The sequence below is a fragment of the Callionymus lyra genome, chromosome 11, assembly GCF_982586985.1.
Source record: "Callionymus lyra chromosome 11, fCalLyr1.hap1.1, whole genome shotgun sequence".
Classification (NCBI taxonomy): domain Eukaryota; kingdom Metazoa; phylum Chordata; class Actinopteri; order Syngnathiformes; family Callionymidae; genus Callionymus; species Callionymus lyra.
This window is the reverse complement of record NC_141828.1, coordinates 19,637,932-19,665,633: the sequence shown is the minus strand read 5'-3', so window position 1 is coordinate 19,665,633 and position 27,702 is coordinate 19,637,932. Positions and strand designations below refer to the sequence as shown.

The 27,702-nt window shown below is 37.6% G+C and overlaps 1 protein-coding gene across 1 annotated transcript in view; it reads right to left on the bottom strand.

Moving 5' to 3' along the window:
- LOC148069554 (VPS10 domain-containing receptor SorCS1-like) overlaps nucleotides 1-27,702 on the bottom strand; it is an 85,297-nt gene that overhangs the window by 8,980 nt on the left and 48,615 nt on the right. Inside the window, exons 6-23 of the mRNA XM_087802199.1 lie at nucleotides 24,752-24,816; nucleotides 23,202-23,320; nucleotides 22,829-22,918; nucleotides 21,281-21,460; nucleotides 19,373-19,519; nucleotides 19,112-19,214; nucleotides 18,897-18,973; nucleotides 16,607-16,698; nucleotides 16,379-16,486; nucleotides 14,502-14,619; nucleotides 14,256-14,389; nucleotides 13,600-13,713; nucleotides 13,346-13,517; nucleotides 11,583-11,769; nucleotides 10,389-10,522; nucleotides 10,194-10,317; nucleotides 4,132-4,244; nucleotides 3,212-3,346 (exon numbers count right to left, since the gene is read on the bottom strand). Of these exons, the coding sequence (XP_087658325.1) occupies nucleotides 3,212-3,346; nucleotides 4,132-4,244; nucleotides 10,194-10,317; nucleotides 10,389-10,522; nucleotides 11,583-11,769; nucleotides 13,346-13,517; nucleotides 13,600-13,713; nucleotides 14,256-14,389; nucleotides 14,502-14,619; nucleotides 16,379-16,486; nucleotides 16,607-16,698; nucleotides 18,897-18,973; nucleotides 19,112-19,214; nucleotides 19,373-19,519; nucleotides 21,281-21,460; nucleotides 22,829-22,918; nucleotides 23,202-23,320; nucleotides 24,752-24,816 (2,212 nt within the window). The remainder of the gene's footprint in view (nucleotides 1-3,211; nucleotides 3,347-4,131; nucleotides 4,245-10,193; nucleotides 10,318-10,388; nucleotides 10,523-11,582; nucleotides 11,770-13,345; nucleotides 13,518-13,599; nucleotides 13,714-14,255; nucleotides 14,390-14,501; nucleotides 14,620-16,378; nucleotides 16,487-16,606; nucleotides 16,699-18,896; nucleotides 18,974-19,111; nucleotides 19,215-19,372; nucleotides 19,520-21,280; nucleotides 21,461-22,828; nucleotides 22,919-23,201; nucleotides 23,321-24,751; nucleotides 24,817-27,702) is intronic.

The following is a 27,702-nucleotide window of genomic DNA, read 5'->3' as shown; positions in this document are numbered from 1 at the left end:
TTTTCCAAAAGAATTCGAGGGAGGTACAAGAAATAATAACGTAGCCATTAGCTCACACCTACACAAGGCTGTCGGTTTGAGTTCTTAAACACTCTCCACTAATTCCATCTCAAATCTTTCCAGCAGTTAAAATTAGACTCATGAACGCAGTGTGAATAATTACTTTTGTTCTGGTGGCGTATCAGGGTCAGTAAATCTATTACACATTTTAATAAGCTCCACCACACACACACACACACACACACACACACACGTGAGCCATTAATATGTTCACACGGCAACTGCAGATGAAAAGAGTGAAGTGATGATTTATGACCCTATTGTCTGTGTGCAGGTGATCAGAAGGGCTTCAGATAAATACGTCCCTTTAATTCTCCATCCACCGGTTTGTCTGCTTTCTTGATGGCACCAATTACAAGATGCATCAGTGTAATTAAATACCTATTAAGTCTGAGAGTGAGCCAGAGACATTATTTTTGACGTTTGTTGGATCACATGTCTTCACTTTCATACAGCCTTCAGCTCAGGACAAAACAGTCTCTTTTTTTCCCCCACAATTTTGATTTAAAAGAAGTGTCTTTGCCCGGAACTGTCATACAAATGGGAGAGTTTAGCATCACCGCAAAAGTACCTGCGCTTTTACACGGGAGGACAGTGCCCTCTAGCGGTCAAGTTATCAACGACCAGACCAGCCTAAAACAATGTTTATTAGAATCAGAAACTTTAATCGCCAGTGTTGAAATAAAATAACGCACAAAATAAGCAATAGAAAAACGGAACCAAGAACTAATAAATCGAGTAGAAACTATTGCATGTACCACTTGACTAACTGACAGAAAATAAAACATGGAATGTCTAAAAGCCGTGTGTTTGTCAGTATAATGTGACAGTTATTGATGTAAGAACTGAACAGGTTACTATACATTAAAAACGTAAAATTTGTCTTGAGTAATTTGTATTTTTGAACTACAAATCAACATTAAGTTGAACCAGAAATTCAGAATAAAAAAAGAAACTGAAGAATACAAGTTACTATAATCCTTTGTTATTAGACTTTATATTCATGCATTGTGTAAATATAATTATGATGACAAAGATAGTCATTTTGATTAATAAATAATAATTAGTATTATTAATATTAATATTATTATGAACTGCAATTTTGGTATAGTTTTTAATATTTCTTATTCCAGTAGTTTAATTTAATGATGATCTCTGACTAACTAAAGTGTAATTAATTTAATAAATATCGTGTTTAAAATCGGGTTAAAACTCAGGTGAGTTCCATAGAAGTGAAATGAGCAGTTGATTTATGATCAATAATATACATTAGTGGTTCTCAACTGGTCTGGCTTTAAGAGAACACCCTCTTCCAGAATTACAAATAAAAACAAACAAAAAAAAATGAATTTGAAGTGAATTTCTTATTTTATTGTATGAACAAGTGGCTTCAACTTTAAAAATCTAAATTATTTACTCCCTTACTTATACACTAGAACCCTATGAGTAACTTTTAGATGGAGAGGATTTTAGTGTCACGCCCAGGAATTAAAACCCAGTTGGATTAACTTCTCTTCTCTTTTTTAAACAAATATATTTCGAGCACACCACAATATAAGCAATACTTTTAATATTAAAGCAATATTAAAGTTATCATTGAACTTAAAGTAAGTAAGTAAGTAATATTTATTTATATAGCGCGCAATACGTTAAGAGCAATACGTTAACCGACTGTCATGTTGTTCTCACTTGTTGTGTGCAGTTGTGTATTTATCACACTGCTGCATGTAAATATATGCACGAGGTCTCGAGACTTGGCAGACACCAGCGATCCATCACAATGAGCATCATGTCCACATCCATTCTTGTCCAAGAAAACTTTAGGTGGCGATAGAGTGCGAACTTTTTTAATCAGGCTGCATTGATAACTCTTGTTTCCCATCACACATTATGATTTAGTGCCACAGCCTCCACAGGCGAGATGCCAACCTTCTCCTCAAATTGAATCTTACATTTTGGAAGTTAAAATATGACTTCTAGGCGTCAGGAGCCGCAGGATGAAGCCATTGGTAGTGACCCTTAGAGCGGCCTCTGTCTGTGGTGACCATGTACGTTTGACCTTAAAACAACTTGAACTAGGTAAGAAAAAAATGGACATAATAGCTCAATAAATTTAAAGTATGTTCTTGGAGATACAACACTGCCATCTAGTGTAACATTATTGTAAGTGGCCTTATGAAAACTTAATTTATGATACAAATGTATTCTCATCCAAGTACTGCAAAGATAATGCTGGACATTCAAATTAAACTAAATTAGTAAAAGTAAAAAAAAAAAAAATGTTTAGGTCAGTAGAATATTAAATTAATTTAGGGCAAAAATATTTCCAGAGTACAAAAAAAGGAATAAATATGTCAATCAAATAAAAATGGTAAAAAGTCAGAAAATATTTATGTATAATACAAGGGAAATACGACACAACACTTTTAAAAATGTAAATATATATAACTATGCAACTAACATCAGACTGTTGAATGAAATATTACTTAACAATATTTAATATATTATGTATTTATTCTATTTATAACACTATTTTTAACTTATTCATATTTATATTTATACTTTTTATATAAACATTCACTCTGCTGTGTTTTTTAACGGTTGCCAAGCAACGACATTTCTTAGCCAGTTTCACTGCTGTGTTTTCTGTGCAGTGACAATTAAAGAAAGTCTAAAGTCTAAAGTCCAAAGTTTAAGGCTATGAGTTAAAAACATCATACTGTGTCTATAAACAGCAAAATATATAGAGTGCAAAAAGGAAAGAAAAGAAAAGGTAAACAGTTAAAAACTAGTCATAATGTAAAATGAAATTGGACTCATAAATAAATAAAAAGTGAAATAACAAAACAAGATACCAAAAAATGTCATATAATGAAAAATAAACTTTATTTCGAACTTTAAAAAAAAGAAGAAGAAAAAAAAGTAAATTGTAATTGTAAATCATTTGTACATACAGAATAATATATACAATTATATATATGATATTGTAATGGCATACAAACATTTAAAATGTAAAAAGAAATTTCAGAAAAAAATGGATTAATAAAATAAATAAATCATAAGAACAGACCCAACACCACGTCATTCATAAATAATATAATAAATGGTAACATGGGTGTATTTGTTCTGCATCCATCAAAGTGGGCTCTACCTGATCCAAGTTGGCCGACTTTTCCCCGACGACTCCTCCGCCCGGCTTCCTCTCCGGCACAATGAAGATCTCGGCGGTGGTGGGTAACCCTGGAAGCACCGTCACCAGGAGCTGCTCCTCGTTTATTCCCGTGACCTTCAGTCACGACCACAACAACAACAACAACAACATCTCATTAGAAAAACTTGGTGCCTTTTCTCTGTGACTCTCCCTAATAACTCGTCTTTTGGACTCATTTATCGTTTTCTTACAATTCCATTGTCTGTCGGAAGAGGATGCACACGTCACCTGGAATATTCAAACTCCCTCTGACAGACCCCGGTAAAGGCCAGGGCTTTTAGTGCTTTCTTCCGTAACCAGAGGTCTGCTGTCAGTGCTAACCTCCCAAGTATCTGACAAGACTGAAGGTCAAAGTGAATGTTTCATACTGAGGGGCTACTGTAGGATCTATTTAGAGCTCACATCTAGGTCTTTTACATAACCTGCTGCCTTTCAGACGCGGTGACAACATGCGAGAGGGATGACTTGAGCGAACATCCTTCTCCGTTGGCGCGCGGCTTCAGAGAGCAAATGTTAACTGTCATAACAGTCGGCCTGCCCTTTAATGCATCCGCCGAGTTCCGTCAAAAGAGCTCTAATGATTTTGGGTGATGTGCCATGTCAGGCCTTGCCCGGCTGACGACTAATTACGCCGCGGTCGAGGTTAAAGACACTACAAGTGTCGGGGGTGGAAGTCTCGACATGAAGCGACGTCCTTATATTGCTCTAAAGCAGGAGCGGGGAATGCGACCGGCTGGCACCGGGTTTTTTTTTTTTTTCTCTCCTCTTTCCGCTGCCAAGCTGCTAATTGCCGCGATATGAAAGTGGTAATTTGTGAAATTCCCTCCAATGATGTTTTCTAATGGCTTTGGATTCCTCACCTGAGCGATGGAGCGCGTCACCACTCTGCCAATGTCGCCCCGCCACTCCGAAACACCCGGATTCATCTCGTCCAGGTTGGAGGAGAACGCCAGCAGGTGGGACTGGAAATAATCTGACGGGAATATTCAAGAAAGAGTTTGACAAACTTTCATGAAACTGCTTCGTGGTGAAGACGCCGTATCATGATACTTTAATAAGAACGGCCACTAGATGGTGCTCTCGGCTTTATAATCTTTAGCTCTGATCCACTCATTGAATGAAACCTGGCATTGTTTTCAACCTTAGAGTGACATCTAGTGGCCTTTCAAAGGGAAGTATTATGATACAGTTTCTTAATTTTCATTTACATTAAAAAAAACAAAACGGAGAAAGATAGTTTTACCATAAACTGAAATAGACATGTTGTCCCAAAGAAACACACACACCTGCACGCACACACACCTACAGACACACACAAGCATACACACACAGACACACACACATACACACAGCCACCCACACACACCTACACACACCCACACACATCAACAGCCACACACACACATATACACACCTACACCCAAATGCACATACACACACACACACACACACCTAAAGAAACACACATGTATAAAAACACACACACACACATTCCTACACTTACACACACACCAACCCATACACACACACATATACACCCACAGACACATACACACACATATATACAGTCAAATATAAAATGAATAATTAAAAAAAAAATGTCATATAATGCCACAATATATAATATATAATAATAATGTAATTATGCAAACACATACGTAAAAATACACACACATGCATATATATATAGAGATATATAGATATATTCTTTTTTTTGTACTTTAAATATATCACAATATTTATAGTACAAAATGTAAGAAAAGAAAATGTAAATATTTATAATAATTAAAAATACATTGATTAACATGAAAAGTGAAAAAACTAAACACGATGCCAAATTGAAGTATCATGATACAGTATCTTAATTTTAAAAGGCAACTGACAGGTGTTTCATGAGACCTCATCGACACATCACTACTAGATACGTATTTTTTACTTCATTTAGTAAAAGTAAAAACAGGAAGTGACTTTATCATCAGTTGCTTGCTCAAAAGAGAAACAGACAAACAAACAGCAAAACACAATATACGTCACAATTACAGTAGAATTTTTCAAACAGTGCTCATGATCCTGTAACGATTCCTGCTAAGATTCTTCCCTGAGTCGGACAAGAAAGCTCGTCTCAAACACGTTTTCTCTGACGACCTCCCACTGAGCAACTCAGTCTTCATCTCATTCAGAGGCAAATGTTTTAACAGGCTTCAAACACTCAAAATGTTGTTATTTTCACAAGACCGGTCATAATTTAGTTGTATTCAACAGTCAACATACAATATTCAGGGTAAGGGTTGTCACGCCGGGGCCACAACTCCAGATTTAAAAGTCTCCTCGCTGCTGAATATTCCAGTCAACCGTCAGTGGTTCTGTAGCACAGTTAAAGTAACCAGAGCATAAGAGGGGCCACGTGAGGTCGCCAACATCCTGAGTCAACCACCACAGAGCTGCAAACTTGGCCTTCATGTTAGTTCATGTGGGCTTCAGAAAATGTGCTTCTGTCAACTCGGTGCATGTGTGTTCTCTGGAGGGACGTGTAGCACTTTTCTACCTCGCAACAGGAGGTCAAAAGGTTGGCACGAGGATGGTACTTGTCTGAAGTCGAGACAATGTTTCAACCACTTAATAGATTTCAAAACATGCAGAGGTTTGTCTTATGTTACTAATATACCTCTAGAACAGGGGTAGGGAACCTGGTCCAGAAAGAGCCGCAGTGGGGGCAGGTTTTTGTTCCAACCGATCAAGCATGTACAGTTTAACCAATGAGGTTTCAGCTGAACAAGCAACACCAGACTGACAATCAACTGATTACACTCCTAAGACACCTGATTGGATAAAATGTGTCCTCTTGAATGGTTGGAACGAAAACCTGCACCCACTGCGGCTCTTTCTGGACCAGGTTCCCTACCCCTGCTCTAGAATATAACATTGAAGAAGTGAAAGTGTTATCGCACTCAATTAGGGAAGTAGTAGTGATGTGCTGATGAAGCGTCATGAAGCAGTGCCTTATTGTTTAGAGGTCAGTAGGTGGCGCCATCAGTTAAAAAATGATGTGACGTTTCATTAGAACAGTTCAAAACAGGAAAATACTGCAGAGACCGCCATCTAGTGGACTCTGAAAATAATGACACTGCTTCATGAAGCTTCATCAAACCATCACTAAGGAGTAGTTAAATACTAGTTCACGTAACTAAATTTAAACAGAAAACAAAAAACTAGAAACTGAATGTGATGCGAGTCAGTACCTTCCTTCATCGCGGAAACACTTCATACCTGAGGTGATCTAAAGGTTAGCCTGCTTTTAGTTGAATTATATTTGAATTAAATCCAACTAGATGCTTTTAGCGATCACATAAAATGACATTTACACTTCTTTATATGTATATATTAAACAATATTAATTAAATGATGTATATTTTAAAACTAAATAATCTCTGATAATCATAGACATGGGGGAGGTGGGCTGTGGCTGTTGGGGACGGTCTACAGTTCAAAGATTGGGGGCCGTTCCCGGACGGCTGCAGCCCCATTACCCCCGCCCTGCCCGCACAGCCGTGGCCCCCCTGTGGCCCGGGGGACTCTCACCGGGGGACCTGAGCCGGTGCCTGGCCATTGCTCCCCCGGGCTCATGCGGTGGCACTCGACCCGGCTACTGGCCGTGTCCGCAGGGTATTGGGGGGGGCTCCGCCGCCGCTGCTGTGGTGGATCCCTATCTCCTTGACTCGGTCCCCTGCTATGGACTTGGTGGCAGCCTGACGGTCTGGGGGTCTTCAGTGGCCCGGCCTGGCCCCGGGGCCCTATCCCCTGACTTGTTCTTCTGGCTGTCCCTCTGCCTCCATGCCTGCGCCTGGTGCCTCCCTCTCTCTGCTTCCTCGGTCGTCCTCGCCTGTGCTTGCCCTCTCACGCCCCCGGTGGTGGTCCGCCTTCTCGCTGGTGTTTGGGGTCGGCTCTGGTGGTTATCTCGCCTGCCGGGTCCTGGTCTCCCGCGGGTTCCTGCCGCGGCTTGGGCCCCTGTGTCTGGATCCTGCTGTGCTAGGTATGTGCCCTCTGGCCTGGCTATTTCAACCCCCCCCCCCCCCCCCTCTATATAACTTCACCCGTCACCAGAGTCTGTATACCTGTGTATTGTATACATTTGTCCCAAACCCACACCTTTTTATTTCTCTCCCGGAGCCCCAGGGATCCACCTCCAGAGCTGCTGCTGATCCAGGGATCCACCTCCAGAGCTGCTGCTGATCCAGGATCTCCACCACGTCATCAGATCCCGAGTTCTCTCCAGCACCCCCATGGACCCTCCTACACTCTCCTCTTTTCTCTCACTATATCCTCCCTCACTCCTCTCCTTATCCATCTGTCTACCCCCCCATCCTTCCTCCCAGCCGGTCAAAGCGGCAGGCCGTCAACAATGAGTCTGGTTCCGCTCGAGGTTTCTGCCTTCTAAAGGGAAGTTTTTCCTCGCCATTGCTCACTGTACAGCTCACTGTACAGTGTTTTGTTTCTTGCTCTTTGTTGAATTGCTGGGATCTATTTTTCCTTAATCAACTGTAGTCTTATTTCAACTGTATAGTGTCTTGACATAACTTTGTTATGATAAGACACTTTAAATAAAATTGAATTGAATTGAATTGAATTGAATTAAATCATTTGTATATGTCACACACATCAGAAAAAAGTGCAAAATTATTTGAAATGATATGTTAAATAATATAAGAGCATAGTTTAAGTGTATTTAATTATTTCAGAAAAAATAATAAATCTAATTAAAGTATTACATATTTTTTTCTTTGTTTTTTTTTCACATTTGGTGAGAACAAATAAATATGGATATGAAACTATTGTTATTGTACTACTCTTTTAGGCCACTAAGGGCGCTGTAACTCCACCATACACCAGACACTAATGTTTTGGGTTTTATTTCCACAGATTTACTTTATAAATCACGCCACACTTTTCTCCCGGGGCATCTACCAGTTTGTGCGAGTGTATCAGTTTCTGTGCTTCGTCCTCGAGGATTTTTTTCCCTTTGACTCAGATTTCAGAAATAACTCGTGGCCTTTACAGAGACGGTGGGAGAAATCCCATGACTGAAATCACAGAAGACCTAAAAGGATCTTTCATTTACGACATTTTTAGACGCAGCGTAACATGGAATAACCCGCGAGGAATTGAAATGGGGTCTCAATGAAAGGCATTCCTTATCTATTCCTATCTATGTCAACATGTGATGGATTGATTCGGTTTCACAGTGAGACGTTTCCAGTGGAAGTTGTGAATGTGTATTTATCCCACTTATCATTATTGTTTATGGTTTTTATTGATTTAAAAATAGCTACTTTATTCTTCTTCTTCTTTACGCTGAAGATATTTCTCAATGAATTTGCCTGTATGCTTGGGTTCGTTGTCCTGCTGCAGAACACATTTTGTGCCAATCATACGTATATACCTGATGGTATTGCATGATGGATAAGTATCTGTATTTCTCAGCATTAATACCATTAATCCAGACCAAATCTTAAACTCCATTTGAAGAAATGCAGCCCCAAACTTGCAAGGAACCTCCACCAGATTTCTCTGTTGCATGTAGACACTCATTATTGTACGGCTCTCCAGCCCTCCGGCGTACAAACTTCTGCTACAGCCAAATATTACAAATGTTGATTCATCAGTCCAGAGCACCTGCTGCCATTTTTCTGCCAGTTCCTATTTTTTCGTGAATAGTTGAGTCGCTTGGCCTTGTTTCCATGTTGGAGGAATGACTTTTTGGCTGCAACTCTTCCATGAAATACCACTTCTGGCCACACTTCTCCGACAGTAGATGTGTGTACCTGTGGCACCCACTGGTTTCTGTCTCTCTCGAACATCTTACGATTTCAAGGGGAAATAAGCTTGATGTGTCTTTCATCTGCTGCACTAAGTTTCTTTGGCCGACCACTGCGTCTACGATCCTCAATGTTACCCGTTTCATTGTGCTTCTTCAAAAAACAGCATATCTTGAAACCCCAATCTGCTTTGAAATCTTTGTCTGGGAGAAACCTGGCTGATGTAAGAACTACCTTGTATCTTGTTGCTGTGCTCAGTCCTGCCATGGTGACATAAAAACTGTCTTCCTCAACCTCAGCTTGGTAGCAGAGTTTGTTCCTCACACAGTTTTAAGCTCCTACACATCTGTATCTTTATCACTCAATGACTGTGTTTCAACCTACTTGTGAAATTGATGATCATTAGCATCTGTTTGGTATAATTTGTAGATCATACACCTCATTATAATCCTACGAAACACCTGACTTTGTGCAAAAGTACCTTTAAGAATTGATGCAGGTTTGATGCTTTTGTTCGCTCACTTTGCATTTTGTAAAATGATTAAAACAATAATATATTCTTTATATTTTTGAAAGCAATCTTAGTTTGAAGCATTTTTTTTTCACACCTGCATACAACTTTTGCAAAGTACTGTATATATATATTTTTTTCTTTTTTAAAAACATATATATATACAGTATATATATATACAAATACAAATGTACTTTCCCATCATTTAAGTAAATAATCTTATCTTACTTTATAAAATTATGCTTTGAATATTTTGTTTTGTATTAACTTTGCTGGGAAACAGATAATACATTCTTTTTTTTTTTTTTGGATTTTGCGTTAAAATAAAAAAATAAAATAAAAATAACATTTGTATTAAATTACATATTTAATTCTGAATGCAGGAAAAATTGCAGATGAATAAGATGTTAAAATGAAACTGATTTAATAAAATATTTAAAACAAGTAATAATGTCTACGTAATGTTTTATTGTAAAATATATATTTTTTAAGCCCATTACAGAGATAATTTATTAATTGAATTTCTTATTCACTGATGCGATCAACCAGTTAAAGTTAAAACTCAAATGTAAAAAAACATATATATATATTTTTTTACCATAAACTGAAATAGACATCTGGTCCTGGAGGACGTTGTTCCCGACAGCTGCCTGAACCGTCACGGTGAAAATTCCAACTTTGTTGAAGGTAACAGACGTTCCACCTTCCAGAGTGACGAGTGGCTACAACAACAAAAAAAAGACAGAATTAATAAGAAAACAACAACAAATAAGTCATTTAAAAGGAATTTTACCTCCGTTTTATTTTCAAACCACCAGTAGTAAGTCACCGTTCCAACGTTCTGCGGCTTCAACACAGTGGTCAAGTTCACGGCTTTATTCTTGACGGCAACTGAAGAAGAAGCCAGCTGGACTTGTTCGAGTTGACCTTTCGGAGACGAAACACTGGATTCACACATTTTGCTAAAATAACTTAATGGTTCCCGACTGGTGCTTTAAACAGTTGTGAAGGAGTGTGACACGGAGAAGTGTGGCTCGGAAGAAGAAGTGGACGTCGGAGGAACATCAGCGCGGCAGTATTTTTCTCTGCCATGAAAATGTCGCTGTGGGAATCTTTTGTAATGAGCTGAATTCAAGCTGACCGGAGACACTGTGCATCAACAAGGAAATAGAAAAAATACTGTCAGATTCTACACCCACGCCGGAGGAGGTGGTATTTGGAACCAACTTATTGGATGGAGCTGAACTTTAATGAGCCAATTTCAAGTTCCAGTGGAGCTAAGAGTGTGGAAATCTAGAGAGGGAAGTGCATTTTTACGTCTCAGGTTCTGAGAACCAGTTAAAGATAAGTGTTATTTTTCCTTTCTCTGTCATAAATGCAGCAATTAATCTTTCTATTGGGACCGAAGATGAAACTCACAGTGAGTCAAGTCAATCGGAAAACATGAGTCAGACGGACAAAATCAGAAAAAACACATATCCTAAGATAGATAGTAGTTCTTTAAATCATTTTTGTTTTCTCCAGGATGATATAAAATTGTCCGACATTGTGACTAATTAGATTTCATTTTAATCCTGTTCTCTTTATATTACATGATGTCCTTCCTAAACAAAATTAATTTTCAGATTTTTAAAACCAATATGCTTTCTAAGAACATGTGAAACAGATCAGTTAAACTAAATTAAAATGAAGGATCAGATGATTCACTTTTTTGTGGTGTTGCCATCTGTGCTTACACATCCTTTAAATGATTTATCACTCTCTGTGGTGCAGAAGAAGCTCCCTTCCTTGTCTGTGTTGTGATGTTTTATCTTGTATATACTAATTCCTACAAATAAAAGTGTTTCCCCACCAACTGTTTTGCTAACTCTACAAGATCTTCTAAAGCTAGCTCAAAAATAAATACAAAGAAATACATCACTTAGGAATCCATCTTACATTTTAAGTATTCGGATCAGCTTTTAAAAATGAAACGGTTAACACTCACAAGACACGTGCAGGTAGAGCATCACTCGATTATATCCCAGAGTGTTCCGTGCCACAGCAGAGACCAGGTAGATGCCGACTTTATCGTAAACGTGCTTCACCCCGTCTTCAATGGAGCTGATGTTCACGTACGAGATGGCGGTCCCGTCACCGAAGTCCACCGTGATGCTGGTGGTGGAGCCGAGACCCTTCAATTTGAAACATTTCCCATGAATTAAATCAGAACATCTGAAAACATTATTCTCCTAACCCCTGTGTTGTCTTTGGTTCAAGGTGAACGACCTGCACAACTGCATAAGTATTTCTGGAAGCCTGGGAGGTTGTTCACCTTGAACAACACGTGATATGTGATACCAAAAATACATTTATTTTCGGGCCTCCGGGTCACCTTGACCCCGATATAACACAAGGGTTAAATAAGTATTTTAATTATTTTTTTAAAAACAAGATAATAATTGAGGTTATTTATTAAAATAAATTAAGATACATATTTTGATCAATAATCAAATTGGTAATTAGGTAAATATTTAGATACATCAATTCTATTATAAATCCAATAAATATTCAGATAAATAATTATATACTTAATCAGTCAATAATCGGATAAATAATCTGTCAATAATCAAATCAATAATCACAAAAATAATGTGATAAATAGTCACAGGAATAATCATATAAACAATTAGTCAATAATCAAATCAATTATCAAATAAATAATCAGTCAATAATCAAATCAATAATCAGTCAATAATCAAATCAATAATCACATAGATAATTAGATATATAATCAGATCAATGATCAGATCAATAATCAAATAAATAATCACAGAAATAATCAGATAAACTATCGGTCAATAATAAAATCAATAATCAAATAAATAATCACAGAAATAATCATATAAACTATCGGTCAATAATAAAATCAAATAAATAAATACATCTATAATCAGATGAATAATCAGATAAACAATCACATAATCAATCAGATCAATAATCAAATAAATAATCAGTCAATAATCAAATCAATAATCAAATCAATAATCAGTCAATAATCAAATCAATAATCACATAAATAATTAGATATATAATCAGATCAATGATCAGATCAATAATAAAATAAAAAATCACAAAAATAATCATATAAACTGTCAGTCCATAATAAAATCAATAATCAAATAAATAAATACATCTATAATCAGATGAATAATCACATAAACAATCAGATAAATAATCAGATAGATAGATAGATAGATGGATAGATAGATAGATAGATAGATAGATAGATGGATAGATAATAGAGATACATTTTCTTCTCTCGATGCAAACTATTCTACTTTGAGTGTCTCTCTGAGGACTGAGCTCTTCATCATATCTCATAAAAGTAGAGAAAACTCTCTTCTGTCCTTGTCGCACCCACCCGCCAATCTCTCGCTCCATCTTTCCCTCGTGAACCTCGTGAACAAGATGCAAAGGCACAAGTGCTTTACTGCGCCGGAAGAATATAAAATAACTTTTTCAAAAGCGTTCGTCTTTGAACATGTTTCCATGAAAGACTTTGAAAGTGTCAGATTCTGTCAGTATTATTTTGAGGCAAATTTCAGAGTGCTTTAGACAACATGCATTAAAGGCTCTTCCTATTGTCTTTTCCAGCTGATGAACGCGGGATAGAGAAAGAGACATTCTTAAAATTGAGATAAAGGAAAATAAATAAAAAAAGTCAGTTTTTTCTGTTTACAAACAAACATATTCTGATTTATTTCTTACCTCTTCCAGAAACACAAGGAAAGTGACATTCTTGTCGAGTGTTGCCACCAATGTCCCTTCACTGGTGAACAGCTGGAGGCCCCGCGGGGGCCAGCTGGGACACTTCTGTCGCTTCGGACTGTACTTGAGCAGACTGCCATCCGTGCAGTTGTTGGACAACCCTTTCCGATACCTGAAAAACAAGACACGCAGGCGTAGGTGTCGCACGGCATCGTAATAAAAGTGATTCATGAAGACGCTAGTGAAGGACGTACCCCGTGGTGTTGAGGAAACTGTCCCCCGTGATGCAGTCTCTAGACATGGGTGAGGGAACGAACCAAAATGCCGGACTGCATCTCCCGTCTTTCTGCCTCTCAAACCCATAGTCGCTGAAAAATAATACAATTAAAATAGGGATTATTAGCATTAAAATCATTTGAATAAAGCAAAGTACTTGTGGGTTTGAGCTCAAACACTTTACAGCTATAGTTGAAGGCGTCACATTTCTATGATCAGAAAAAAAGGAATAGGAATGTGAAACAAAACACTGTAACTTGATAGGTTTCGTGCCTTTTTAATTCACACACTGTGAAGAAGAATCAAGAGTCTGAGCCGAATGACAGTGTAAAGTGAAGCAGAACCTCTGAAGCTCTGACATGGTTACACGAAAGACGTGAACACGGATCAAACTAATTATTTCTGAATGAATATTTGTATTAAACCTCCATATTCGTGTGATATGAACACATTATGTGTGGATCAGTAACAAGCAAATCACTTCCTTCCCTTTAACTGAAGCTAATAACCCTGCTCTTTAATAGAGTTCCTCATTTTTAAAACAAGATATCATTAATAGACGTCCCGGTTGCCGCTACAGATCTCAGCGAAATGATGAAATCTTCGGTGCTGCTGGGGCCGAAAAACCACTCACCACTCAAAGTCGGCCTCAGTGCACGGGCAGAAGTCCGATGTCTGGGAAACGTACTGATCCCTCGCCTTGATGCATCGCGCGTCTTCTTTGAGCTTTTGGTAGAATCTCTTCATTCCCATGATGCAAACTTGGCCCTGTAATGTAAAATGCAGCATGAATGATTCAACACAGCATGAGTCTATTATGTGGCTGAGTTTAATCAGCCGCTAAATCAACATGAATTAGTTAACATGAATTCTGAGTAACCTGGTCGTGTAACTGCCATGTTTGATAATCTTCAGCAGCGCAGCGATGTTGGAAGATGGAGCGAAAGTCGATTTTGACAAGTTGCCACTCAGATCTGTGGCTAAAATGCCCGAATATCCTGCATGAAGGAGGGAGGAAAGAAGTTTAGTCAAAGCCTTTAAGTAGCTTACGTAACACGCTAAACTCTTTATCTTTTGTTAAGATGGATTTTAATATATTCACTGAGATTTTAGTCTTCAAATTTAAGGAGATTGAAGAAAAATAAAGCACAAGGCTTTGACTTTTTAATATGAGGCCACCACAAGTGAGTGTTCAGGTGAAAAACTTTTTTATTTTGATGTAATATTTTGTAGTAATTGTCAATATATACATAAAAAGTTATTCATTATGTCAAAATTAAATGACATTTAAATACATATTAAATAACAATTTCAGCTCCTTTTAACACAAGACCAATAATCAACCAGAACATTTCTTTGAATTCATTTGTTTTAAAATGTATTTTTTTATACAAGCAACACAGGAATGTCAGCAATTTTTTTTCTCAATATCAATCTTCTAATTTCACATCTTTTCCAATCAAAATTACTTTTTCTATGAAGTTTAAGGTTACAAAGAAAATTAACAATTAATATTGTTAACGTTCTTGTTCACCATATTTGTCAGACACTTTATTTCAACATATTTTTTCGAGAGCATGTAGTTGATTCAAAAGTCTCCAATATTTTAGACTGATATTCTTACTCTCCTCTTTAAAGGTTTTGAAAAGAAGATAATACCATAAGGTTTTCTTGATGACAGTCCCTGAACTCTGATCACGCCATCGTTCAATTCTATTCACATCAATACAGTTTGTAGTTGATCAAGGATTTGTGAGGCCGAGGCCAAGTTGGTTGTCAAATTTAAACTTACTCTCTATTATTGAAGCTGTTCAATCAAATACTAACACTATTGAGACTGAGCTTCACAAAATCTATCAAATTATTATACAATTTTAATTATAACGGTTCAAAACAGCGGGTTTTCTATAAAACATGATTAAATCGGTTTGATAAATTACTTCGATAAATCATCCCATATATGTAAAATCATGTAAAAATTCCCGCTAGAAAAAACAAAGACTAAAAATAAATAATTCACAATAAAAAGGGCTATAATACAGCCAATATACAACTAATACGATCTCATGGTATTAAATAGCACATAGATAAGAGTTCTGTGTCTTTTTGGGACTGGATCTTTTTTATTTACATTATTCATTAATTTATTCATTTTCTTTAATCCCATATGTGGTTGTGAGGGGGCTGGAGCCTATAGTTTGAGTGTGTTATCAAATTTGCTTAGCCACAGGAATTACATTAATCATCGCTTGTGTTTTAAAACTTGGTCGTAGTTGAAAATGCAATGAATCTCGCAAATGGCACTTCTTAACTCAGAGAAGACATTAGGGAAAAACATGCTTCATTAAAGAGCAATAATGAAACGTAATGCAGTCTGTGTTTTGACTGTTTTTAACTTTACCTCTCGGATAATCAATAACTCACGATGGACTATAAGTTGTGACTAAAACAGCCCTTACTTCAGAGTAAAAATGGGACATTTGATGAGAAGATTCTGTATTAAACTCTCCTTGCAAGTAAAATTGTTGTGACTTTAAACCAACCATATTTCTGACATAATTCTCACTTGTTATCATGTCATTCTTCATATTTGATAAAGTAGCAGCCGGAGAAGTATTCCCTGCCGGGAAACAGGTGCAAACAAACAAACAAATAAAAAACCTCTAAGTGACTCGACGCCCTGCGGCACTTAAGTGATTTACTCGGACAAACCTTACAAACATAAAGAGACGGGACTGACACATCTCTGTTCCTTACGTCATAATGGGGGTGTCCTCTCCTGGCTCCCCCAGCACACCGTCGACGTAAAGCGGTGAGGAGGTGAAGCTATATTTGTCCCAGTTTCTGCCCTCATCAAAACTCAGCCTAGGGGGAGAGCAATAGTTAGAACACAGACAGACCAGACTCAAATAGAAGGCAGGAAAGCATTCTCTCTACTTCCTTTGAAGACTCAGCTTCCAAAAACACATCCATGGAGCGTCTTACCAAACGTGTCTAATTGGTAGAGGTGTGTGTCGGATGGCCACTAGAGATCCTCCTTGATTCAGGAAAAACACGCTGTACTCTTCCTGAAAAACCTGCAGAAGGAAGCAGCCTAGCTTAATCGCAGCAGGACAGAGGTGACAGTCGAAAGTTTAAAAGCATCTTTATTTTTAACAGAAGACCTGACAACAAACACTTTTGGGTGCCGTGTGCCTGCGGCGAAAAAGCGATGTACTACCTTTGGTCTTGTTCTTTTTACAGATCAGACACATCTTAGTGCAAGGCTCCTCTTCAAATCTCATTATTATTTATACATGCTTTTATTCTTTTTCCTAAATAGACCTTGTTTGTGACTCAAGCATCTGACACCCGAAGAGTTCTGAAAGCTGTCGTTGAATCACTCGCTTCCGGTTTCGGCTGACAGCTGACACAATTTAAACATATGTTGGAATCATATACATCTTTCAGCTTCCTTGTCCTGTTCCACCTTTAAGTGCTTAACCACCAGTTGATTCATTCATTGATCCATCAAGCGACCTGTTACTTTCACCCAAAAACCTCCTTCAGCTTTTCTTGGTGAACATCGAAGCATTACCAAGTCATTAAAGAGCCTCCTAGTCCGTCACAGGGCCTCTTACTAGATAGACATACCTGGAATATCGTAACAGGAATGAGTCCTGTAGGCCTTCTGAAAAGGTTTTCCATCACTCATGAATAAAACTCCAAGATGCCTGAATCCCTCCACCTAAGGATCTCTCCAGCCACCTGGATATGACGTTCCACCCTATTATCCACTGAGAGTCATGGTCTCAATTAGGTAGAATCCTTGACACAGAATCTTCAGCCCCTTCAAGGTTTGGATGCCTATCGCTACCACAAACCCTCCCGCTAGAGGATCCAGTACCCCTCACTCCTCAAGTACCCTCCACTGAACCTCAATGAAACCTTGTTTAATTCTACAGTAATTGATTATTATCAAAACTAGGGATGGGTACGGATTATCGTTAACATTATAGCCAACTGTCAACGGATTCTCCTGGCAAAGCCTCTATTGAATTAACGAAAATATGTATGGTGTGGTGTTCCACAAGGGTCTGTTCTTATCCCGATCATATTCACAATCTATTTGATTCCACCTGGCAATGTGATTAAAAAACAGTAAATCCTGTATTACAGATATTTAGTTTGTTCTGCCGAAATCTGAGATTTTTTCTACTTTGTCAATCTGTAGCTAACGATAGAAACTTTCTTAATGGACTCATCGTTTAATTCACACATTAAATAAATCTCACAGACTGAATTATTATTCATACATGCTTTTATTCATTGTTCTTAGTAGACCTTGTTCGTGACACAAGCTACTGATACGAGAAGAGTTTTGAAAGCTATCGTTGAATCACTCGTTTCCTATTCAGCTGATATCTGACATTTTTATTTGTGCAGGCTTTTTTTTGCTTTGTGACCCTGGTCTAGAAAGGCGCTTTACAAATAACCTTTACTTACTTACTAATATATACTTATGTTGGATTCATATACATTTTCTAGAATTATTGTTTTGTTCCACTTGTTTTAGGTGCTGTGAAGCTTGATGGAGTCAATAGAACCTCCAAAATGCATTGATCCTATTCTAAATCTCGTTTACCATACCCACACCCACTCTTCTGTGAATGCTGGTCAAGCATTTGTTCTTTCTACTGCGCTTAATAAATTGTGGAAGTCTCAACCTCTATTGGACTCGTTTTATAAACAAAACAGGGTGTGATTACAGCTGGCTGGAGGAGCAGTGAAGTTCATCATAATGTTATGGGACACAGCACAAGTCTGAGCTTGCTGGAGGAGTTCGGTACTTACACAGAGCTCTGTCTTCATGTCTCTCTTGAGTGCACATCACCTGTACAGATCTAACTCACAATCTCCCACAGAGACCTTCTGCTCCACCTGTTTTATTTCAGCACCCCCGGAGCATTCTGTTAGATCCATGATCTCCTACAACTCGCCTAGTGATAGTGACACAGTATCCAGGATCTTTTCCCTGTCAGGACAACTGCCGCCCTAAACTCCCTGTCTTTCCGTTCTTCCTTCTCTTTTTTGTTTTCCTCTACCCGTCGACGTCAGCAGGAGGCCTTCAAGAGGTATCAAAAATCCAAGAGAATTGTTAGTCCACCTTATAGGAATGGAGCTAAATGTGTCTCTGAGCCCAGCAAAGAAGGAAATAAAACTGAAAAGAATCCTAGCCTTAATAAAAACATTATCTTTCATATCAGCAGAATTGAAATCCACATATTTTTTTTACCTCTTTCCAGGTGTTTCCAGCATCAGATGTGATGTAGATGCTGAGATTAGCGCTGGTCAATTCTGGCCCAACAACTCCTGCACACAAAAGCAATGGAATCAACTGCATATTTACATTGCAAATAATCCTGTAGCTTCAAACACAATCCAAAAAGAGGATGTGATATTTAATCAAGGATTGCATAGGTTGAGGTGAAAATCCAATAATCCCCTCACCTGATGCTATGATAATTCCTGGTGCCGTGTCTTTGCTTACGATGTTACCGGAGGTGTAAGGATTCTCCGATACATGGAGGTGCAGATGTAACGAGCAGTGCGGCTGACAAAGACACGTTTTAGATGTAGATTCAGAGAGTGAGAATTAAATTCACACCACTATGTCACACAAATGTAAAAGGCTTATCTTCCGTGGGTGGTGAAGGCTTTTGCTTAAAATCTAAATAACCAAAAGTATTTTCGTGTCAGTGGCCCATTTACCTGCTCACAAAAGATCCTGTTTCCTTGGAGATCAGCGGTTGGTGCCTGCAGAAGCCGCCAGTCTCTTCCTTTGTTGTACGTGATATAAGTTTTCACTTGGTTCTCTACAACTTTATTTGACAGGAAGACTCCTTTAATCCCAGCAACCTGCAAACATAAGAGACACCGTGTGAAAGGGAGAAAAAAACAAAAAAAAGGATGGGGGAAAAAAAGGCTATAAATTATTCAAACTTAAGCAAAGCTGAAGGCCTAGTTCGGGGAGAAAGAGATGTCTGAAAGTGATAGTTTCTCTGACAGGGAGCACTATTTTGGACCATCTGTAAAATAATAACAACATATGGTGCAGCCCACAGATATTTCCCGTATCTGTGTGGACGACGGTAGAGTCTTTCATGTGGAACTATCGCAGCTCTCTGCAACTAATGGAACAGGGAACAATCCACGTCCTCTATGATAATTGCTTTATTCTGTTTCTTGATAGAGACTAACGACTAGTACATGTAGACTCAGGTGTGTGTCTGAAATATATAAATAATACAAGCCTGGCTGCGAAGATGAGAGTAATTGGAAGTGATGCGTACTGCCTCATCCCACCACATCTGCCACTATAAATACAGGGTACCATGTTCAACATAGTGAAATAATGCTGGTTTTGGGCTGACGAGAAAAAGTCGAGACAGCGGCTAACGAAAACAAGCTAGTGCATGTTTTTGATTACAATGCAAAGCTTTTGAGCACCTCAACAGCTGGTGCTTTAATTCTGTCTAAGAAATTGTACTATCCAAGACATTTTCCATCCCAAAAATGGTTGGAAAAAGAAGAGAATTCTGGAGAATTTAGGCTTCAACTCTCTGGAGCTGTGGATAACTAGCAAATAAACTGATGGATGATAATGTAAGTCAACCTCTCTGCTTCAAATCCAGGTCCAATTATACAACTCATTTGTGACATTTGCTTCCACAGTAATGGAGGTTGTGTTATAAATTGAAATTGATTGAATAAAATTTACATTTTGCATCAAAAAACAATAAACTTCGGGGGTGTGGGTTCTGCCAGATGTTTCGAGCTTCCTGTGGAAACCCCTTATGGGAAATACCAACACACACATTTGCAAAGCAAAATTGATGTTGAATAATATTGATGAACCAGGAATTAATTTTCAGGGAAATCACTTTGCATTATTAGTAACGTAGACGGGTACTGTGTTCATGAAATATCTTAAGGAATAGGTTTGGGATTTCAAATGATATATAACGCAACTGTTTTCGAGACTTTTAAAGCGTTTTCAATACAGTTTCCATTTTATTTATAATTAATTTCTGAGTTTTAAAAGTGGGATTAGGGTTAGGGTTACACATATAAGTGTTCAGCACAACATACACAATTGTGAGAGTCTGCTGGCGTATATCCTCAACCTAGTCTGCTAACGGCAATTTGTCTTATACCTTGCCCTAAGAACTTGCAGTGACAAGAGCACCGCCGCGCACCACATAAAAACACACTTAAAAACAAGGATGCTGCAGTCCTGAGTGCTTTTGATTGCTTTTAATGTTTCATTCAGCTTGTTTGCTGTCCTCGCTCCTGTATTTTTTTTATTCTGTTAACGATTTCTGCTGAATCTTTTAAAATCTTTTAAAATTCTGAAAGTTTACTAGATCAGTTTTAAGTGTAAACTGTAAGGACTATAGTTGGTTGAATTTGTTTAAATTAGGATAAAGTGCAACATTGATTTTAACACTAATTATATTTTACAAGTCAGAGAGTTTATGAGGTGATTATTTCTAGCATTTATCTTAACCTGCGGCGGTCGGAGAAACCAGGAAAGTGATTTAGTGTGAGTTAGCGTGGTGGAAGAGAAGCATATGGAGGCAGCTGCACCCACACAACAAGTTCCCGGTCACTCTCTACCTCGTAGAGCTCGATCATGATGTTGCCCTCTGGTCCTCTGCTGCTCACAACGCTCTCCAGCATCGTGGTGAAGAACAGCCCTCGGGACTCGGACATGTACAGGTTGTACGAGTCGTTCTGATGCCAGTCTTGGATGGCCGTGACTACTTGGTTGTCGTCGGTGCTGATTATCTGTAGATCCTGAACCACAGAGAGCGAAAAAACGAATTTCAAGACAAACTCAATACCCCATAGTCGGCATCTGAAGTGGGTAAGTGATATTTCCAAGGACATTTTAGTGGGTCGGAAAAGATGGAGGAATGGAAATGAACACATTCACAAAGATACTTCAGGCAATACACCCCTGCTGCTAAGAACAATCTCTTATGTGGCCAACCATCCTGCTGTGCCATTATACAGATTTCATTGGCGAAAACACAGTTTGGTTCAAGTATAAATGAACTCTCTTGCAAATATGGATCCGTACATACCAGGATACGTCTCACGCTGACACAGGTGGGTACGTAAAGAGCTCTATTTCTGGAAATAACATGACATGCAGACAGTTCTCGGCATGCTAGAATAAAATAATGAAGCTTGTCAAACAACATGTAGAAGGCAGCTCACAGAAAGGGGGCGTCGTAGACGATCATGTAAAATGTGCAGGTGTCTTCAGGAAATATAATACTGAATACAGTCCAGGTAATTTTTTCAAGCACCACGCAGAGAAAACTAGTTGCGGTCATTTGTATCTGACATGATCTTTTTTTAGTCACTTTTCAAAGCTTTACCTTTTGGCTCAGCTCAATAGAGACCCATCTTTATTTTAATGGTGAACAAGAAAGCAAGATACAATAGTTGAACTCCTTCGTCTAGTATATGTTTTTTATTTGTGTTTACATTATTTGATTTCTATATTGTTGAAGGTGTAGGGGTAATGGATGAAGATCTAGACCAAGTAAGATAATTTGTAAATTCGTTTGATATATAATTTGATATATTATTTCAATGAAATTATGACAACTTAATCCCATGTTGCAAAAGTCTTCCTCTTCAAGATGCAGTAAGTCTCTCATCATGACCATGTTTTGAAGTTATTACTTTATAAAGTTCTCCCCCATCTGAAATCTCAGCAAACAAGAGGTTGCGAGAGTGGAGTCCATTATGATCTTGATGCTTGACCAATAACAGCAGAGTGGACATGGTTTTATGGTTAACAAGATTTCAGCTCCATTAAAACATTCAGTGGGCGGGGCTTAAGCACATTGTCTAATGTAAATATTTCAATGAACAGAAAGTTTTATACAAACAGACACATACTGATGAGTCCAACATCTATTTAAGTCATACTTAAATCAACACAATAGTTTAGCATTAAGGCCATTAAAATGTGATTTTTATATGTATTATGATTATTCTAAATATTATAAGAATAAAAAACTGTGTGTGTCAGTTAATATAACTGGGTATGACAACTATCTCAACACATTTGTCAATATCAGGACAATATTACGTGGTTAGGAGGAAATAATAGGATGAATTCAATTTATGAATCTTTTATTGACTCACCTTGGGCAGCGTGTACTTGGGAAGTTTCATGGGGTAGAAGGAATGTCTTTTATAGGACACATAATGTACAGATCGGCCTCCGATTGGCACCTGGAAAAGCAATAAAACCAACAAGTCCGTTATACACGCCTCACAGCGTTCCGTCTGTTGAATTGAACCAGTAAAACCATGACCTAAATATAGGTTTGCACCTCATGAGAATGTCAAGGAGTTGTATTTACACACAGGTCTGTGATTTAAATTTCATAGCACATTTTTCCCGCTGTAATGACCACTCATCTTTAATGAAAAACATGCCTGTACATTAAGATGCAATTGAATGCAGGACTTTAATTGCATTTTAATGACGCCAGACCTTGCAATTAAAACCCACCTGGATGAAAACGTATTCATCCTGCACCACCAGGGAGTTTGGGATGATAAATCCCGGGAACGGCCTGCCCTTGTTTCCATCTGAGCAATTCTGAAGTTTACAAGTTATATACTGTGACCCTGTAGGGTGAGAGAGAAGAGCGCTGAAATTATAACAAGGACGGAAACAAAAAACCTTCTGGAGAGCCTAATCAAGGTTGCTTATGTTGTGTAGTAAGTGAACCATGGAAGGGAAAGTTTGGAGGCTAATCCTTATTCCTACTTATAGACAAAGTAGAGAAAGCTGTCCCAATTTGTTAGTGTCAGCCAAATGAGGCGGTCTCTCCAGGGACGCAGCATTAACACACAAGGCTTTATGGAAGTGCCCCCCCGTCTGCTCTGTGGCCAAGAAAAAAAAAAAAAAAAAAGCCATGTCGCAGACTGGCCCTTGAAAAATGAATAAACTGGATCACACACTGAGACTACTGCTCTAAAAAAAAAGGGCACGTTTTGTAATGAACTGCGAATTTACGGGTGAAAAAAAGGAAAGATCAAGATTATTAAAATAACCCCAGACTGTCCAGAGATTAATAACTAATCTTATGAATAATGGCTAATGAATATAGGAATACTCAAGTAATAGATAAAGATAAAAAATGTAAGTCTGTTAATCATTTAAAAGTCTTTATTTATTTATTAAATTACCCTTGAAGGAAGTTTACAAAGTACACTTCTTGAATCGCCCACATGCAGTGGGGGAGGGGGTTCATCATACCGGGAGCAAGATTTTTTTCAATCTATTCTGAAATTCGAATTATTTGTTTTTCAAAGGTCAACTGATGTGAAAACCCATCTCTCCTCGCTCACTTATCTGTTCCAAATGTTGAAGATACATTAAGTCCCTCATCATGACCACGTTTTGAAGTTATTACTTTATAAATTTCTCCCCTGTCTGAAATCTCGGCGAACGAGAGGTTACGAGAGTGGAGTCCATTATGACATAGTAATGGCTTCACTCCTCCTCCAGCCAGCTGTAATCACGCACCGCTTTGTTTATACAAAGTCTATAATCCCTTCGAGCTGGAGACTTTCAGGATTGATGACGCAGGGTGACAAACCTTGATGCTTGACCAATCACAGCAGAGTGGCCGTGGTTATGGTACATTCTATTTAGGCTCCAGAAAACCACTAGTTTTTAGCGGGCGTGGCTTAAGCTTATTTTCTAATGTAATTATTTTAATTAAATGAGAGTATTGTGCAAACAGACAGTGATAGAAGACAAGCAGAGAGTGAAAGTAAGTAAGTAAAGCTTTATAGGCGAGACCTCAGTATATCTATCAGAGGAAGACTTCTGAGATATAGGGATGGTTTGTATAGAGTAGAAGAAGAAGATAATGGCAACAAACAAACTGTGTATGTTGTAATGTAGTCATGTAAAACAAACATATGACTAAAGAGGACACACCAAAAGCTATACATTTTATCTGAATTAACTTACTTTGTGTCAATTTTGAATCTACATGTTAGTTCTTTACGTTATTCTGATGCTGGTTGCAACACTGAAATACTCACGGCCCTCAGATACACTGATCTCCAGGTGGATCATCCCCTGATCTTTATCCAAACCCAATCTGGACCTGAAACATAGCAAAAACAATCGATGATTTCTATGTCTCTCTCTTATATTTGTACAACCATTTTAGCTCGTGGCTCAACCAGTCATGTGACTCATGTTTCAAACCTCTGACTGATCTGATGCATGCTGGTTATTTAAAGTTGTTGTATATCAAGCAAAGCAGACATTTCCCTGACCCCGATTTAGAATTAAGCTGAAAATAATCGGTATTACGTGCTCGTCTGGCCAGTTGCGTGAAAAAATGTAAACTGGATCAAAAAGATTCAGGTTTGAAAATCTCATTTTCTGCCTTCCAGGAGCTTGTATTCTGTTTTACTTTTATGAAAGTAGTTTGAAGAAACATTGGATTGGATCACCCTTATCCAGATACACAGTTTTTAAGATGACCAAATCATTTTGCGTTTTGCTTTTTTAGTCCAAATACATAAGATAAAATACATTGTGGACATTTTGATAAAGTCTTAAATTTAAAAAAAGAATGGTCTGATAGATATTTAGGTAAAGCCCTTGAGGAAAATAGTTAACAAGGACGTTCAGGGTTAAAAATTATTATGAAAGGTTTATCTCTGATTATGTTTTCAAAATTGGTATACATTGACAGAGATTTTGCAAATGCCATGTTTTAACTATGATAACTCTGGGTGTTTACTAGACTTCAAGATCACTTTTATTTTTACTTCACTATACTGGAAGAATTAATTGGTATCATACGTCTCCATTATGTACTTCCTCACTGCACCAGTTGAGCAAATTAAATGCAAACTATATAAAAAAAACTATATAAACAAAATGATGCAAATTGATTATTTCACCAGTTTTCAAATTTTGATAGATTTTCTTCCTGAAATCCAACTTGAAATCCTAAAACTCTTCCAAGTTATTAAGATCCTATTGAAAGATTTTAATCAACTCATACAGAAGGTTTATTTTCTGATTAAAACTAGGACTGGAACGAACAATCTAATCCAAATTCAGAATCCTGAACACGAAACATGTTTTGAAGATTTGATACAATCCAAAAACCAATATCAGATCACATTACTTTTAAAGAACTCGCCCCTGCGTGATCAGAAAACTAATATTTTTTACCCCTGCATACCTCCTATGCAGCTGGAAATATCCCACTTTTTATGTCCCTAAATTGAACTGTCTTAAAAAAGACACATTTAACAGAAAATGTTTGTAAAACTGATCAATAGCAGTGAGAGATGCAATTTTAACCAATTTATTTATTTCAAATACATTCTAAAATAGTTATTTATTTGAACTACAATCATTATTATCCATTGTTGTACATTATTATTTATTAAAATATTAGTTTATTCTGCTGACACCATGAAGAGTGGACATCCACGTTGGCCGACTAACAGGGCGACTTCTTCTTTTTAAGGTTCCAGGGTCAAGTCAGTACTTGGGTCTGTCAAACTGAGCCTCACACACCTGGGTGTTGTATTTGACAAAGACATGTATCTTGTTCAGCACTGCAGAAAACTGACCAAAAACTGTTTTGCTTCAACTGAGAAAAATCTCTAAACTCTGGAAAATGATGTCACAACATGATCTGGAGCTTATATCCATGTGTTTATGTCTTCTTGTCTGGACTTTTGTAACAGTTTGTTTTCATGTCTAAACAAGAAGGAGCTGTCTCGTCTGCAGTTGATACAAAACTCTGCAGCGAGAATTCTGACCAGCTCTAGTAGAAGAACTCACATTTCCCTAATCCTTAAAACTCTTCACTGGCTGCCAGATTCTTTTAGGATCCATTTTAAAATTCTGGTCAGTGATCTGATCCAGCCTTACACCCCAGCTCAGGGATCAGAAAGGCAAAAGGCGCTTTACAAATAACATTTACTTACTTAACTTACTTTTTACCTTGTTCAATATGTTTGAAAAGAAGTGGATACTGGCTCTGCATTAGTTTATAAATATTATTTAAAAAAAATTGTTTAAAAAAATGAATATTCATTATAGGCTTCATTAGTTTTTAGTTAAAACAAAAAAAATGGTTTTGTTTAAATTATTTGATTTTATTGCTTAATTAGTAATTCAATTAATTAGGATTTCCATTCTTGATTTTGTTTTAAACAATGAATTTGGCATATAATATATAACCTTTTCATTTCTTAATTGTTACTTTTTTGGTCCTGCCAATGTGATCTGTTCTGTGGCACTATACGGATGATAGTTTAGCATTTTAAAATTGTCGTTTTGTAATCAGACTTGTCTTTGATTTGTTGTTTCATAAATGATGCGATCATGGGTGAGTGAAGGGAAATGACAATTTCACTGCCATCAATCATCTTCATTCAGCAGATGTTTCATATAAACCCTTTATCAACAGGTCGTGTTTCATCTTTAAGTATTCATATTTTTTACTTTGAATTAAAATCCATGTGCACAGTTGTTCTTCAGGTCAGGTCAATCCTAGACACCGATGAAGACAAAAATCTGCTCAAGGATGATGTTTAAGTCGGGTGAAAAACTGAGCTGCACAGAAGAAGTATTCTTTGGTAACCACGTGGCACAGCAATCTTAGGACTTAATTGTTCAGAGTTGCTGTCCATTAGGACAGGGTTACGCAACCTTTTGTTGTACCGCGGACCGGTTACATGTCAGGATTATATTCACGGACCGACATTCAGATAGAAAAAAAAGTAAAAAATACAATAGCATGAACTGCAAAATAAACTACAATTAAGTGCAAGAAAAAACACCATAACGCTGACTCACCAAGGATTGGTTACGACACGATATTTCTATGATAGATCTATGTAAGTAAGTAAGTAAGTCATTTTTATTTGTATAGCACTTTTCCAGACCAGGATCACAAAGCGCTTAATCAATCGAATGTATGTTTGATTGTATGCCAACGATGTTGTTCTGTACG